Source organism: Coregonus lavaretus (genome assembly GCF_964263955.1).
Source record: "Coregonus lavaretus genome assembly, chromosome: 39".
NCBI lineage: Eukaryota > Metazoa > Chordata > Actinopteri > Salmoniformes > Salmonidae > Coregonus > Coregonus lavaretus.
In genome coordinates, this window is record NC_140026.1 from 16,196,689 (window position 1) to 16,214,120 (window position 17,432).

At 41.8% G+C, this 17,432-nt stretch overlaps 1 protein-coding gene across 1 annotated transcript in view; it reads right to left on the reverse strand.

Annotated features, from left to right (window-relative positions):
• The window catches only part of LOC311112981 (phospholipid-transporting ATPase ABCA1-like), a 207,230-nt gene that overhangs the window by 151,183 nt on the left and 38,615 nt on the right, over positions 1-17,432 (reverse strand). The window contains exons 10-13 of the mRNA XM_084156107.1: positions 13,079-13,218; positions 12,190-12,306; positions 5,544-5,741; positions 309-514 (exon numbers count right to left, since the gene is read on the reverse strand). Of these exons, the coding sequence (XP_084012233.1) occupies positions 309-514; positions 5,544-5,741; positions 12,190-12,306; positions 13,079-13,218 (661 nt within the window). The remainder of the gene's footprint in view (positions 1-308; positions 515-5,543; positions 5,742-12,189; positions 12,307-13,078; positions 13,219-17,432) is intronic.

Sequence of the window (17,432 nt, forward strand, 5' to 3'; positions counted from 1 at the left end):
CAAGAACATGTCTATTTGCTTTAGATACTTCAATTGTCTGGTAAAAGTTGACGTCAGTTAATAAAAAACAACAGGCTAAGCAACATCATGGCTTGTATTCATAAAGTGTCTCACAGCAGGAGTGCTGATCTAGGATATGTTTAACCTTTTAGGTCATATTGAATAACATTACATGGACGTGGGGGACCTGATCCTAGATCAGCACTCCTCTGAGACGCTTTATGAATACGGGCCCTGTTGCCCAATGTTTTCTCATTAGCACTAAAACAGAACAGGTTGACAGCGGAGAGTCTGTGCACTGGGCCTACCTTTCTTTAATCTTATTGGTATGCTCCCCCTCATCGATGTCCATGCGGATCTTGTACTTGACGTAAGGAGGGGGGTGGCTGGCGTCAGGGTCGAGGTCTTCGAAAACTATACCGGCCCAGTACGTATCGTTTTCTAGAAGCTCCAAGGCCCTAGCCTCGAGATGTCCCTCACTGTCGGCAGCCTCAAACTTATTCAGGTCGAGGCACTGTAACATGGAAAGGCAAGTTACACCAAGAAAGAGAGAAAATAAGTTTACTTATTTTAATTCTTTACAAACTGCTAGGGGTCTTACACAAGATCATGCTTTTAATATAAGCTGAGAGATGAGAGTGCTTTATATATGCATTCATCTCAGGATACAGATCTTACTGAAAATGTCACTTTGGGAACCCCATTCCTTTAAAGGTTCCCTCTTGTTGCTAACCAATTCCAGCCCTAGGTGTTTCATAGATATTACACAGAAAGAACATGTCCAAAACCATTACGCCCACTCTCCGCATCTCCCCATCTTTCCAACAACTCTGAAAGCTGGAGACTTCAAGGCCAGCTGTACTGTCCATCAAAGACCTGCTGAAATGTCTTTGCACGGTTGAAAGAGTAGAATCATATAATTTTAGTAATATGTAGTAGCCCTATTGAACTCAATAGAGTCCCATTACCTTTAGAAACTAAACTTAAAGGAAAACTCCACTCAAACTATCTTTTGGTATTCTTTTCATTAGTCCACTGTTCATACAGCCCCATAATGTTTTGCGTGTCAGCAGTCAAATTGTCAAGATATTGGGCTTTCAAGAAGGGAAGTGTCACCGGCCACATTTGACCTGCACTGTTGGAGCTAGAAGCATCAAAATGTCACTGTACCCTGCGATTACATCTGTGACCCTGTGCATGTGACTAATAAACTGATCTAATCTATCTAATCTAAATGTCCTTCACTCAACACTCAACTCATTTCAACTCACCATTATGTATCATAGCAACAATAGTCAACTGCATTCAACATCCGAGTACCTTGGGTAGATTGTTGTACACAATGTTTGAAATTACATGATTTGTAACTCGATTTAAACCTGAGTTGAGCGTGCAGATCTCAAGTTTGGGCCTCAGTGCATAGTGCATACAAACTTATGTTAGGTCTTCTGCAATATCATACACAATATTTTTCTCCTACACAGACAGTAAGATTTAGACATGTAAACATGATTATAAACTGGATAGGTCAAGCCCTGAATGCTAATTGGCTGACAGCCATGGTATATCAGACCGCATACCACGAGTTTGACTCTAATTACGTTGGTAACCAGTTTATAATAGCAATAAGGCACCTCAGGGTTTGTGGTACAGTATATGGCCAATATGCCACGGCTAAGGGCTGTATCGTGCTTAAGAACAGCCCTTAGCCGTGGTATATTTGCCATATACCACACCCCCTCGGTCCTTATTGCTTATTCGTACCATATTTGCATTAATGCTTCTCACTAAAAGACAATAATAAAATAAAAAGTGAAAATAGCCTTTCTGCAATACCACGGTCCAAAAGAAGCGATTAACAGAAACCACACTATAAGACATGCCTGAGGAATGGTGCAGTAGAAAAATATGTTTTGGTACTGACACTGAAAACAATAGACTGGACAACAGCAGAGTTACAAATGATGCAGAGCTGCCAAGGGATATGTTATGGAGTACGGCAGAGGCATACTGAGATACAGATTTGGTAGCTGGCTGGTACTCGCTTTATCCTTGTTTCCAATGGACTGTAATGAGCTAGCCATCTGGGGTGTGAGTCTGGCTTGACAGCTGTCCACACATACCTCCACCACAAGGGCTTGTTATGGTACTTTCTCTCAATAAAGAAGCTCCTTTACCATATTCACAGACAGCATATAATTGCATATGTTGTTATTGAGTGTCCAAATTCAGCATGTTACATTTATGGCTGTACGTTATGCAGTACATGACATGATATGATTCTTGGGCAGTTTGTGCCTGCCCTGTATGTAGAGAAAAGTCAGGTTTGTTTCGCCTTTTGCTGCAGTGGGCTAAATCAGGGTCACACAGAGTGTTTCTTGGTAGTCTTAAACAAATCTACTTTGAAACAAAAGTATACACCTCACACACATGGTTATAGGCATACAAAAAGAAGACACCTGTACCATGTCAGATATAGAGTTTGAAATGTATTACATTTTGAGTTTGCATCCAAATATTACACATTTTATACATCACAGAAGCCTGAAATATAACAAAACTTTTTGACATAGAAACACCGGATTTTCAGCGTTTAAAAAAAAAATGTTTATTAATTATGAAAAATATTAATAACATTCCAACGGTGATGCCACTAGGTTATTTGACTGCCGGAAAGAGTTTTAATGCATTGGTTTCCTCGCAATGCATTATGTAGGATTATAAACAGTTGAAGTCGGAAGTTTACATACACTTAGGTTGGAGTCATTAAAACTAATTTTTCAACCACTCCACAAATTTCTTGTTAACAAACTATAGTTTTGGCAAGTCGGTTAGGACATCTACTTTGTGCATGACACAAGTAATTTTTCCAACAATTGTTTATAGACAGATTATTTCACTTATAATTCACTGTATCACAATTCCAGTGGGTCAGAAGTTTACATACACTAAGTTGATGGTGCCTTTAAACAGCTTGGAAAATTCCAGAAAATGATGTCTAATTGAGGCTAATTGACATCATTTTAGGCAATTGGAGGTGTACCTGTGGATGTATTTCAAGGCCTACCTTCAAACTCAGTGCCTATTTGCTTGACATCATGGGAAAATCAAAAGAAATCAGCCAAGACCTCAGAAAGAAAATTGTAGACCTCCACAAGTCTTTGGGAGCAATTTCCAAATGCCTGAAGGTACCACGTTCATCTGTACAAACAATAGTACGCAAGTTTAAACACCATTGGACCAGCAAGCCATCATACCGCTCAGGAAGGAGACACGTTCTGTCTCCTAGAGATGAACGTACATTGGTGTGTCAAATCAATCCCAGAACAACAGCAAAGGACCTTGTGAAGATGCTGGAGGAAACAGGTACAAAAGTATCTATATCCACGGTAAAACGAGTCCTATATCGACATAACCTGAAAGGCCGCTCAGCAAGGAAGAAGCCACTGCTCCAAAACCGCCATAAAAAAGCCAGACTACGGTTTGCAACTGCACATGGGGACAAAGATCGTACTTTTTGGAAAAATGTCTTATTAAACAAAAATAGGACTGTTTGGCCAAAATGACCATCATTATGTTTGGAGTATAATGAATAATAATGGGAAATATTGTACAATCCAGATGTGCAAATCTCTTAGAGACTTACCCAGAAAGACTCACAGCTGTAATCGCTGCCAAAGGTGATTGTAACATATATTGACTCAGGAGTGTGAGTCTGCATTTCAATAAAAATGTAACATTTTCTAAAACATGTTTTCACTTTGTCATTATGGGGTATTGTTTGTAAATGGGTGAGAAAACAATCGATTTAATCAATTTTGAATTCATACTGTAACACAACCAAATGTGGACTAAGTCAAGGGGTCTGAATACTTTGTGAAGGCACTGTATTTCATGGAAAGAGCAGGTGTTCAAAATGTTTTGTACACTCAGTGTATATTTATATATTGTATATGTTTTTAGCCATGTGCCAGCATATTTGCTGGGGGAGGACTAGCATTCTGCATTATAGATGATAACAGAGTATAAATCAAGTGTCTCTACTCACTTAAATTCATCTATCTATGGACCACTTCAGGAAATAGCTTATGTAAGCACCCATTCAACATCTTTCACAACCAAACGTTTTCGCTGGTCGATATCATCAATGATTAGCTACAATTTGTTTCAAGTGTATTAATAGTGGATTAGTAAATTCTGTGGATGTAAGGAGTACATCCAATTTGGCATTTCATTTTCAAAAACTAAAAATAATCAATGTTGTATTACTAGTCATATGTCTTCTTGAATTTGAAGGACCTGAAAGACCAGAAATGTTGATTTATAGTTCAATTTTGCCATGTTTCCTCAACTTGACATGTATTGACTACATGAACCTTTGATTAATATACTGATTACGTTTTATATACCATGAGAGAAATTCAAATGGGAGAGACAGTGAGAGAGAGAGAGAGAGAGAGAGAGAGAGAGAGAGAGAGAGAGAGAGAGAGAGAGAGAGAGAGAGAGAGAGCAAACGTAAGAGAGCGGGGGGAGAGAGAGGGGGAGGGGGAGAGAGATGGGGAGGGGGAGAGAGAGGGGGAGAGTGAGACAGAAAGGGAGAGAGAGGGGTGAGAGAGAAAGAGCGAACATGAGAGAGCGGGGGAGAGAGAAAGAGAGAGAAGGAGAGAGCAAACGTAAGAGTGCGGGGAGAGAGAGAGCACATTTCACATTTTCTCCACCCTGTCCACGCTCAGCATGCATTGAGCCTATGCAACAAGGAAAAGGTAAATTATTGACTAGTAAACATAATCCCGACGTCCATTTTGAGATATGGAATTCCTTCAGGAATGAAAATGGATTGCATTACTTTTGGAATTATTTTGCCACGTGGCTAAACCCCAGGAGGCATAGATGTCATCTCCCAGGTATTAGCAATGAGGGAGATGATAAAATGTCTGTAGTCTACACGTGTGGCCACATAGCAGCAGGGAAAGGAGTGTATTGCTGCAAACCACCTTACGGATCAATACGTCAATGTCAACCCAACTGTCTGCATGCCCCTATGTGTGGAGACAGTGCTGTGTCTTGTGTTGTTATGTTAGCTGAAATGTGTGTCCTTGGATGCTTATAACAATCCTTTTTATTACCACAGCAGTACACATTGTTAGGCATTTTTTTGAATATTGTCAAGGTTGTCAATTGATATGTACTTTTGTATATACTGTAACAATTGGCAATCTTGCTTTTTATTCACCCAATCAAACAACAGCTTGTGCTGTTAGGGGTGAAGAGTGCAAATATTATATTTGTGAACGTACACACAGTGTTGAAAGTTCTTATTCATATAATAGAGCTAGCCCACTGGGCACACACTGGTTGAATCAACGTTGTTTCCACCTCATTTCATTGGAATTACGTTGAACCAAAGTGGAATAAATGTTGAATTGACGTCTGTGCCCAGTGGGAGGATACATACACACACTCCAAAATGTCAGTGTATTTTGTAAAGGGGGAAAAAGGTATCAAATCACTTTTGACAATGTGAAGCAAGAAAACTAACAAACCGCAATTAACTTCTTCAGGAGGTCCAGGATTTGGCTGGTGGCGTTGAACACGTTGCGCCAGTCATTCGACGGCATGCCCGCGGGGTGTTCCTCAGGGGGCCTATTGTACAGGAAGTTGGCGAGCAGTTCTGCCGTCCATCTTGTGCCTTTGAGCTGCTGGTTGAGTGCGGCTGCAAACACCGGGTTATCCAGGAAGGCCTGATTTGAAAACCAGAGAAAAGGAGTTGTGTGGGTCATTTACCCTCATCAGATTATAAAACAATCAATGCACTGAGAAATGAATGCAGTGGAAGCTAATTGAAGACCTGCAGCACTGCAGATCCTTAGGACTTCCTCTGTGAGAGAATTAATTAGAAACATTAAGCTAGATGGCACTGTTGTACTGCAGGCTTGGGGAATTTACACCCACCTTTTTCATGACCATGCACATTCACACATGTAGAGTCGCAGGCACATACGCAGACGCACTCAGGCATGTGCACACACAATCGTACATTCACACACACACACTCACACACACACACAGTGTGTGATTCCTGTGACTGCCTCTTTCCTCCTTCCTCCCCCAGTGCGATAAGCACCAGGTGTCTTAACTGTCAGCTTGGCTTAAGCCTCATGCCATGATCCATGATTTGACTCGGCACTCAAAGAGTTAATGAAGAGATATGCTAATCTAAATGCGAATGGCCTTGCTGTTACAGCCTCCCTATGTGTGCAGTTTCAAAAAATAATGGCCACCCATCCCTGTAGTGTAGAACAATTGGGGCCTTACATAATAGCTTTCTACTCAGGTTGCCTGGTACAGGGTTGGTTAAAATACATTGACCGCGTCCCAAATGGCACCATATTCCTTATAGGGTACACTATTTTTTAACAGATCCCTATGGGCCCAGATCAAAAGTAGTGCAATATAAAGGGGATAGGGTGCCATTTGGGATGCAGTCTTTCCATCTGTCTGGGACTGCTCCCCTCAGTGTGATCTGTAGGGTGCATACAGTATGCTCGCAACCATGAAATTGCAATCATGTAATAACACGATAATAGTGTTGATGTATTGCATAACTGAACATGGTCTGCTGATAATGTAGTGTGTGTCAAAACAGGCTGAAATCTCTCTCTCTCTCTCTCTCTCTCTCTCTCTCTCTCTCTCTCTCTCTCTCTCTCTCTCTCTCTCTCTCTCTCTCTCTCTCTCTCTCTCTCTCTCTCTCTCTCTCTCTCTCTCTCTCTCTCTCTCTCTCTCTCTCTCTCTCTCTCTCTCTCTCTCTCTCTCTCTCTCTCTCTCTCTCTCTCTCTCAAACATATTCTGATCAATGTGTTCAGTGGCATTTGTAGGTAAACACTTTAGGATGTTTAACATGGGGTCAAAGTGTCAAACCTCTATGCTGCTCCTGACCTTTTAGAAACAGCGGTTTAACCATCTATCTGTGATAGTAAGAGTGGAATAATTAATTTAGTTTCAAGATGTACATACATAAATATATTGTAAACAACTCGCTGTTTTTACTTTAGAGTTAAGAATATTTGTAAAGGGGTCACTGAAATTCAATTGATTATACAGAATGCCAATGTGTCCGTGGCTAAACATGGTATATATGTTCTACTACTCCTAATGTTCACTGGCATTTGGGATGGATCGTTGCAGATATGCCGTTTAACCCCGTTGTACATGTGTCAAATGACATTATCCGACATGAGAAGGTCTTCGAGCGAAAAAATACATGTTCCCCTGTTTTCCCCATATTTTCCCTGGCCTTTTAAAAAGGGTGGAAATGGTGGGCTCCCCACGGCAAACGGCCAATGAAAACTAAAACCAGACCTCTTACCATTTTCCAACATAGGGTCATTCTAATAATAATTCCTGCTTGACATTTTCCTCGCTGGTCACTGGTTTGGCATCTAGTAAATGGCAACCAACCATTCATTATCAGTCGCTCTTTTACTGTAATAGAATGTTATATGAATAGATGTAAACCCATAGGGTTACCTGTTGGCAACACTAGTAATTATTTTTACACGGAGTAGTGTTTGAGAATACTGCTTTCTGGGTCCTTCAAGCCATTCCATAAAATCGAAGCTATCCCCTCTCCCATATGCACTATCGTAGATCTGAGAGGATTGAATGGGTAGAAGGAAAATGGTAGTAAAACCATCTTGCCCTCTGATAGTCAAGGTGGAACATAGAGATAGTCAGACGACTCTTCTTTGTATCTGTCCCACTAAGACATCTGTGAGCAAACAGGCAGCGCCATGAAGGCCATCTCCATTTTGAAGTAGTCAATTTCCTTCTTGCACAACTTCTATGAGTTGGTAAACAAACTGAAAGGGTGCATACTGTGTGGTTTGAACAGGTATAAAGACAAGGTGCATACTGCCACTTGCAGTTATGGAATGTTTGCTCATGAGTACAATTAATTGGCTGATCCTGATAACCTGGATGGAATGAAGTGATCCTTCCTTAACAAATAGGAAGTCACAGCCAGTTGACTACTTCAAAATGCAGATTGGCATTTATTGTTATTAATCTTGCCCTGGGGGCAGCTCTGCAGAGTGAGCACTAGATGGCTCAGCCACAAAGTCATACAATCAGATTTTAAACCTAACCCTAACCCTAACCCTAACATTAACCCTAACCTTAACCACACTGCTAACCCTAATACCTAACCTTAAATTAATTTTTACAATGTGGCCAATATTCACCTTGAAGCTGGCCCATTAGCGGAAATCACTCAGTTCTGCCTCCAGAACAAGACTCATGACAATAAAAATTGCTTTTTACAGTTTTCTATCTAAGTCTATGAGGTGGAATTGTAACCCTATTGCTTATACCTATCCAAACCTCCTAGATCCTTTCAGTGGGGGCTAGGGGTTTATTTGGGATTCAAGAGATTTCTCTCTTCAGCTCGGCTGATAACTCAACTGTGCTGTAAATGCCGCCATCAATGTAGAAAGTTGCTAAAACCTTGAGAGACCTCTGGAGAAGATGACACCACAGAACTCGGAGGGAGAACATGAAGACAAAGGAGAATTGCCGGGCCCATTTGTGTAAAGGTTAGGGCTAGGATAATGAATAACCTGGCTACATGGAGTGCTCGGCTACGCTCTTCCCTAGCTGCCCATAAGCTCATTTCAGGTGACACGGGAGTAATGTCAGCTTCAAGGGAAAGGGAAAGGTGTGTGAGCTCTCCATCTCTCCATTCCAAGTTAATCCCCTTCCCTGACTGCCGGGTTGAAAATTATCCAGCACTTACCCATAATTACTTTATTTTTTTCCATATCGATAAACCTGATATGTAGCTCTATTCTTCAGCTGAATTTGTGTTAAAAATGTTATGTACATTATGGTGGGAGGAAATGTAGGACTCTACTTTTGAGAGATATGAAGTGAGAAAAGTAGCTTTTTAAAGGTTGGTAAATATGCCTAATGGAATGGCTTGTGTATGTCATTCAAAATTCAAATGGACAAGGATAATTCCGACTGATGTATATCAGTGGTGGGCGGTGCAGTTTAAGATGAGGGAAGACAATTCATTTTTTTTATGAGGATGGCCTTATTTCTATTACAGCATATTGGATGACTGTCATTCATATTCCATTCACCCAGTTCAATGTAACATCAATAGGTTTAGGCTACTACATGATACTCACATGTTCCCTATACCCATCATGAGGTTGCTACAACCTAGCCTATGAATGAAAGTTTTCAATGTAAGTGCACAGGTTAAGAGAAAAATGTGAGTAATCAAGGTGACAGAAAATGACACATTCAATACCGTCTTGCACACTCTTGCCTGAATCTAGCTGATCTAGGGTGTAATCATTAGTCCAACAGTTGCAAACAAGAGTTTCTATTGGACAAATTCAAGTATGTTTATCCCCGTTTTGTTCCATTTGCTTCCGTTTAAGAATTTTTTTTCAACAGAATCGGCGGAATGAATACACCCCTGATCACACGCAGCCACACACAGCGCATTTGGAAAGTATTGAGAACCCTTGACATTTTCCACATTTTGTTACGTTACAGCCTTATTCTAAAATGGAATGGATTAAATTGTTTTTTTTCCCCCTCATCAATCTACACACAATACCCAAGAATGACAAAGCATATTAAATGTATTAATAATAAAAAACTGAAATATTACATTTACCTAAGTATTCAGAACCTTTACTTAGTACTTTGTTGAAGCACCTTTGGCAGTGATTACAGCCTCGAGTCTTCTTGGGTATGAAGCTACAAGCTTGGTACACCTATATTTGGGTAGTTTCTCCAGTTCTTCTCTGCAGATCCTCTCAATCTCTGTCAGGTTGGATGGGGAGCGTTGCTGCACAGCTATTTTCAGGTCTCTCCAGAAATGTTCAATCGGGTTTAAGTCCGGGCTCTGGCTGGGCCACTCAAGGACATTCAGAGACCTGTCCCAAAGTCACTCCTGCTTTGTCTTTGCTGTGTGCTTAGGGTCGTTGTCCTGTTGGAAGGTGAACCTTCGCCCCAGTCTGAGGTCCTGAGCGCTCTGGAGCAGGTTTTCATCAAGGATCTCTCTGTACTTTTCTCTGTTCATCTTTCCCTCGATCCTGACTAGTCTCCGGGTCCCTGCCGCTGAAAACCATCCCCACAGCATGATGCTGCCACCACCATGATTCAACGTAGTGCGAGGTTTCCTCCAGACTTGATGCTTGGCATTCAGGCCAAATAGTTCAATCTTGTTTCTCATGGTCTGAGAGTCCTTTCGGTGCCTTTCGGTAGTAGCCCACTACAATCACTTAATGTTACCCCACTCTTCCATCAAGGCACCTGCAAGTTCCCAGACATTTCTGGGGGAATGGCCCTAGCCCTCAACCTCCGATCCAACAGGTCCCAGACGTGCTCAATGGGATTGAGAGCCGGGCTCTTTGCTGGCCATGGCAGAACACTGACATATCTGTCTGGCAGGAAATCACGCACAGAATGGCTGGTGGCATTGTCATGCTGGAGGGTCATGTCAGGATGAGCCTGCAGGAAGGGTACCACATGACGGAGGAGGATGTCTTCCCTGTAACGCACAGCGTTGAGATTGCCTGCAATGACAACAAGATCAGTCCGATGATGCTGTGACACACCGCCCCAGACCATGACGGACCCTCCACATCCAAATCGATCCCGCTCCAGAGTACAGGCCTCGGTGTAACACTCAGTCGTTCGACAATAAACGCGAATCCGACCATAACCCCTGGTGAGACAAAACCACGACTCGTCAGTGAAGAGAAGTCCTGTCTGGTCCAGCGACGGTGGGTTTGTGCCCATAGGCGACGTTGTTGCCGGTGATGTCTGGTGAGGACCTGCCTTACAACAGGCCTACAAGTCCTCAGTCCAGCCTCTCTCAGCCTATTGCGGACAGTCTGAGCACTGTTTATTGCCCTGGCCACATCTGCAGTCCTCATGCCTCCTTGCAGCATGCCTAAGGCACGTTCACACTGATGAGCAGGGACCCTGGGCATCTTTCTTTTGGTATTTTTCAGAGTCAGTAGAAAGGTCTCTTTAAGGTCCTAAGTTTTCATAACTGTGACCTTAATTGCCTACCGTCTGTAAGCTGTTAGTGTCTTAACGACCGTTCCACAGGTGCATGTTCATTAATTGTTTATGGTTCATTGAACAAGCATGGGAAACAGTGTTAAACCCTTTACAATGAAGATCTGTGAAGTTATTTGGATTTTTATGAATTATCTTTGAAAGACAGGATCCTGAAAAAGGGACGTTTCTTTTTTTGCTGAGTTTATATTGACATTAAAGCTCTTTTCATCTGGATTTGACTAATAAAACCAACTCTTATTTTAATTTTCTCACTTACATTGACATTAAATATAATCACCATAGATAAGACAGTGATACTCATGTATGACAAGTCACTCAGCCTTGTCTAACATTGCCAAACCCACTGGCTCCAGGTCATCTATAAATCTCTGCTAGGCAAATCCCTGCCTTATCTTAGCTCATTGGTCACCATAGCAACACCCACCCATAATATGCACTCCAGCAGGTATATCTCACTGGTCATCCCCAAAGCCAACACCTCCTTTGGCCGCCATTCCTTCCAGTTCTCTGCTGCCAATGACTGGAACGAACTGCAAAAATCTCTGAAGCTGGAGACGCTTATCTCCCTCATTAACTTTAAGCATCAGTTGTCAGAGCAGCTTACCGATCACTGCACCTGTACACAGCCCATCTGTAATTAGCCCACCCAACTACCTCATCCCCATATTGTTATTTATTTTGCTAATTTGCACCCCAGTATCTCTATTTGCACATCATCTTCTGCACATCTATCACTCCAGTGTTAATACTAAATTGTAATTATTTTGCACTATGGCCTATTTATTGCCTTCCCTCAATAACTTACTACATTTGGACACACTGTATATAGATTTTCTATTGTGTTATTGACTGTCTGTTTTGTTTATCCCATGTGTAACTCTGTGTTGTTGTTGTTTTTATCGCACTGCTTTGCTTTATCTTGGCCAGGTCGCAGTTGTAAATGAGAACTTGTTCTCAACTGGCCTACCTGGTTAAATAAAGGTTAAATAAAAAATAAAAATAAACATCTGGCATATGTAAACCAGCTCTCCAGTGCAGTACATCAGGTTTCCATGTTTCTGTTGAAGGAGTCATAAATCTTACCCTGAGTGCACTGACTTGGGGGCCATTTTGAAAGTAGTCCCAAACAAGTGGTCCAAAATCCTCCCATGCTTCCGCCAGCTCTTTCAACATAGCCAACGCGTTGAATGTGCTATTTGCCTGAAACAAGATAGAGAGATACAGTGTGGTGATTAAAATATGGAAAATTCCATCTCTACCCCTCCTCCATTTCAAGGCATTCCCACTGTGCTATCACATTTATTTTGCAGCCAATCTGACCTTGAGAACACACTGCTTCTTCGTATTTTCACCTATCACCATTGTGACGAATGTAAACTGGGTTATTTGCACTGAGATGTAAACAATTGGGCTGCGCCGGGTGTAAAGACAGGCCCCTGTGGCAAGACCGAGCCGCTCGCTATGAAGTCGGTGGATCCGCTCATCCAATATCTTACTGGATATTCTCCAAATCCAATTCCCTACAGCTTCTCACCATTGGTTTGGTTTGTTTATGCAGTTATCAAAATGATGTTAATATCGGGAGAAACGTCATGAAAAATAGATAATCTCCCCTGAGTGTATTTTCTATCTCCTCTCTCTGGCTCTTTCTTTTCGGTTTCTGGAGAGATGTTCACAGCGTGTATCATCACGTTTTTATTTACCAGCTAACCTAAATGCCCCGTCTTGGTATGATTCGTGAAGTGAAAATAAGCAATTAGATACAATCGCAAACTTTTTAATTATTCAAGCTATTTACATAGACACCCAAAGTCAATATCCCCCACATTGTTTTGAGTGTTGTGAACACAGATTCCACAGTCTTGCAGACATCCATTTTCTTTCAGTCTACTTGACTGACTTAAATTCAAATTGACACCAACCCTGGCAGACATAATGTGTGCATACAATATGAGTTTCTCCTTTGCTTTACCTCTTTCACCATTAGTCTAGTTGCAGGTGTATCAGGGGTGTAAAGGACCTTCCCTTGGATTAGGGGCCGAAACGTACTCCAAACATTACGTAGGCCAGGAGTTCCCTCAAGAGTGTCAATCAGTACTTTGCAGAAGGCACCTGGTGAGAGAGAAAAATCTATTGTACACTCAAAAACATGTGTAAATACACGAACGACTCCATTAATGTGTAGCTAATAACACAATGGCTGGGGACAGAGGAAGGAAGTGAGCAATAATATTTATACAGCAGACTAGCACAGCTGAATACATACAGTAGGAGTTGGGAGCCAGGAGTGCTCAACACTGAGGGAGAAAACAAGTCAATATGCTCAGCTGCATTGGGATCATTATTCATTTATCCAATCTGCCAATGTGAATGTTGCCAGGTCGGTTGGAGCGCTGTGTAGGTTACACAGGACCATAGACCTGTGGGAACAGCACGGTGAAAGGTGCTGCAACCTTCACTTGTTTGTGTTTCTCTAGGGGTGTGAGGATGTGTCTGTCTGTCCTGTCCAGCGTCTCTGTTTACCGGTATGTCTGTCTGTTTGCCTGCCTGTCTGCCTATATTTGTCTGTCTGCCTGCCTGTCTCTATATCTGTGTCTGTTTCTGTCCACCTCTATGTGTCGCTGTGTCTTAGTCTAACTGTCTGTACTTCTATGTGCGTCTGTCTGTCCGTCTGCATGGACTCAGGTGCGTAGGTCTATACTTGGCTCGTCATCTCGACCCAAAAGCCTCTTCCACCTCTTTTATGACAGTGCTCCCTTAACCGCTGGCTACCTATCCCGTCAGTGATTTGTGGCCATTTTGAGTGCAGGATGTGCAATAAACGTTAGCCTTTTGTCTTGCGGCCATCCCTTCTCAGGTGCTCCGGGGAGACTCTGTCGAGTGTAATGGCCGCCCTCACTCCGGACAGCTGTTTCCCCTGACCACACATAATTTCCTATAATCACATGGCTTAGACAGGAAGAACAAAGTGTCACATGGCTTAGAGCTCTCCTTTCAATAAATATTGATATCAGGATGAATCTCTTCCACCCATTCTTATTCGTATTAATATTTCTCTCCCCGAAAACTGTGACGTACCATCATATTCTGACCAAAGGTGTCCGATTTATCACACAATGGTGGCGGTGAGGAACTGAATCCATATTTTAATCAGGGAGGTGCAGCCAAGTAATTGCTCAGAGCCTCTAGTCAGTCCCTCATCTTACCTGGCGAATGTAATACATTTGAGTTCGGCACAGTGCAGAAACAAGACTCGCTCACACACACACGGACACTTTACTCTGGACACGTACACACACAGTCACACACCTACCTAACGTGACTAACACACACATCACTCACTCAGACTGCACCGCTTCCAACATTCAAATAGAACTCTCCAGAATGTCATTCAAACACGACTTTCTCTAAAGCGAAAGGCATACAATATTCCTTTCGTCACTCACACACAGATACAAACATAATATTTGTGCAGACACACACACACAAATGTACACTAACATGTACAAACACTGCTCTACTGCAACTTCTACATCCAACTAAGGGCAATCAATGTTTTACAAACATGTCAGTTCACAGGAGCCTCCCTGTACAAAAAAATGAAAATATCACTCTGTATGCAATAGGCCAGGGCCTGGTTTCCCAAAAGCATCTTAAGGCTACATTTATTGTTACAACCATAGGATCATTGTGTTTCTAACAATGAACTTAGCCTTAAGATGCTTTTGGGAAACTGGGCCCAGGAATCCAACCCTGTTCCTGGAGAGCTACCATCCTGAAGATATTTCGCTCTAACCCTAATCTAGTGCACCTGATTCTAATAATTAGCTGGTTGATCAGCTGAAGCAGGTTAGTTACGACTTGGGTTGGATTGAAAACCTACAGGAAGGTAGCTCTACAGGAACAGGGTTGGAGAGAACTGCTATAGGCTCTATCCATCATACATTTCAATGCCCTATGCACACCTTTTTTTCTATGATATGTGTTTCCCAAGCACAGTGGGGGGTGTAAACAATCGATCCAAAGGGCTAATCTCATTTCTCCATTGTGCGAGGCCATCTTTTGAAAATGCTGCCACGGACAGCAGTTTACTACCCTGTTATTTTCTTTAATGATGCTATTGGATGGTGCCTAATGCCAACAGAAATTAATTTGGGAGGGGTATTTTTTGGGGGGGTAATTACCAAGCAACTTTTATAGCCTTTATTGTTGCTATTTTATTATTCCACAGAGTACACTTTGAGTCTTGCAAATGAGACGTACTGTATATTGGTTAATTGTAAAGAGACATGTACATTCCCATACTCATGTACTGTACAGAACAATAAAAATAAGCAAGTAAAGCTATTAGCATGCAGACAGAGGAGTTGGCACTCATTTCAAATGGCTGCTGCATTGTTTTACTAATTTGTAGTGGCACCAGCACACAAATCCACTTTAGGGTGTAACTTTATTCCCGGGAAAAGCCAAACGTATTAAAATCTCAAGTTTTTTTCTGCGGATCCTCGAACTAACAGGCAATTAATGGAACAGGATAGAGCCGCCCCTAATTAGTACAATCCAAAAGACATTACACTTGAGAAATTGTGCTCGGTGGTAAGCGGAGGGACAAAAACATTTGTGTAATGAGGAACTCGGCACTGTAAATAAATAGGTTGACTTGACATGTCCGATCCCTGGTGTCACGTACGTTAAGGAACGGGACGGACCAAGGTGCTGCGTGAACGGCGAACATGTTTATTAACTAATAAACACACGAAACAGTAACCAAAACAACAAACTTAACCGTGACGGTCCAAAGGCTAACACACAAGCCTTAACATGAACATAACAAAATCCCACAACGCAGGCAGGAAAACTGGCTGCCTAAGTATGATCCCCAATCAGAGACAACGAGCGACAGCTGCCTCTGATTGGGAATCACACCCGGCCAAACATAGAAATACAAAACCTAGAATATATTCACACCCTGACCAAACTAGCTAGAGTTCTATAGGCCAGGGCGTGACACCTGGTAAGGTTTAAGATTCTCTCGTTTTTTAGTTTGCCGTCTCCTGGCCTCAGAAAACTTTTCCACTCTGAAAAACATAGATGAATATCTTAGCACCCAACTATTTGTCAAGCTGAACAGACAAGGGCTCGGCTGCATTTTAAAACATTACCATTTTTGGAAAACAGACAAAAAAAACGGGCAACATATTTTAATGTCATTGGGAATTGCAACCGCATGTGTATGCCTAGCAGGTAACTGTTATACTAAATGGATTTGTTGTCATTGGAGGAAGCCTATTGAAGCCCATTTCTCAGAACAATACTTCAGTGATCAGGGGAATCATACATGTCCACATGACAAATGTGACCTTTGAAGCATTGATGAATGTAATTTCTGAACATGGTAGAGTGCCATGTCTGAGCTGTGTATACATTACCCAACATTGCTGTTTTGACCCCTAAACGAATCCAAGACTGCATAATAAGCCCTTTGCACAATAATAATAATAATAATACGCTATTCCAAGGCTTGATATAAAAAAATAACCTATGGATCTATCATTATTTCTAATATTCGAAAACGGCTATAAATATCACAATAATTGTCATACATGTTTCTACATGAACTGTTGTACAACAAAATTCCTTAACAGTAAGATAGCATTTACAAATGAAAGAAACCTCCATGGACTGTTCAAAACTGATTTTATCATTCTAGGAGCATAGCACTAACATTGTAAGAAAGTTGAGGGGAGGGTCACGTGACCTTTGACAACGATGCAAGCTTGATTTCTCAGCTCACCTCCAATTCCTTCTAAATTTGTTATTTTCATAAGTGTTGAGATTTAAAGTATTACTAACAACCTTGGAACATGTCAATGTACAAAGGTGGGGTCAAAAGAAAAGATGCAAGCCCTCCGGTGAAGAAGACATTCAGGGAAACTGAGAGCCTCTATAAAGAGCTCAACAATGCCATTTTGCAGGCCTCTAGACAGGCTATGGAGGAACAACATTGCAGCCTGGATGCTATTGTTACCTCAGCCATGGAAAAGGCTGTGGACAACATTCTGACACCAAAGACTGCAGCTTTGCAGGTCCAGGTGACTAAAGCCAACGATTCAGTCAATGCCTTGGCCGTGGAAGGCTTGAGCAAGTCGCTTAATCAGACCAAGGGGAAATATGACCAGCTTCACTCCAAGGTGCGCGAGAACAAACGAAAGATGACAAACAACGAAAAAAATATTGAGTACGTCCTTAAAAGTGACAGAAATGGTGGACAGAAATCTTACGTCAAATTTGAAATTGGTGGGACTTGACAACTCCGAGGAAGGGTC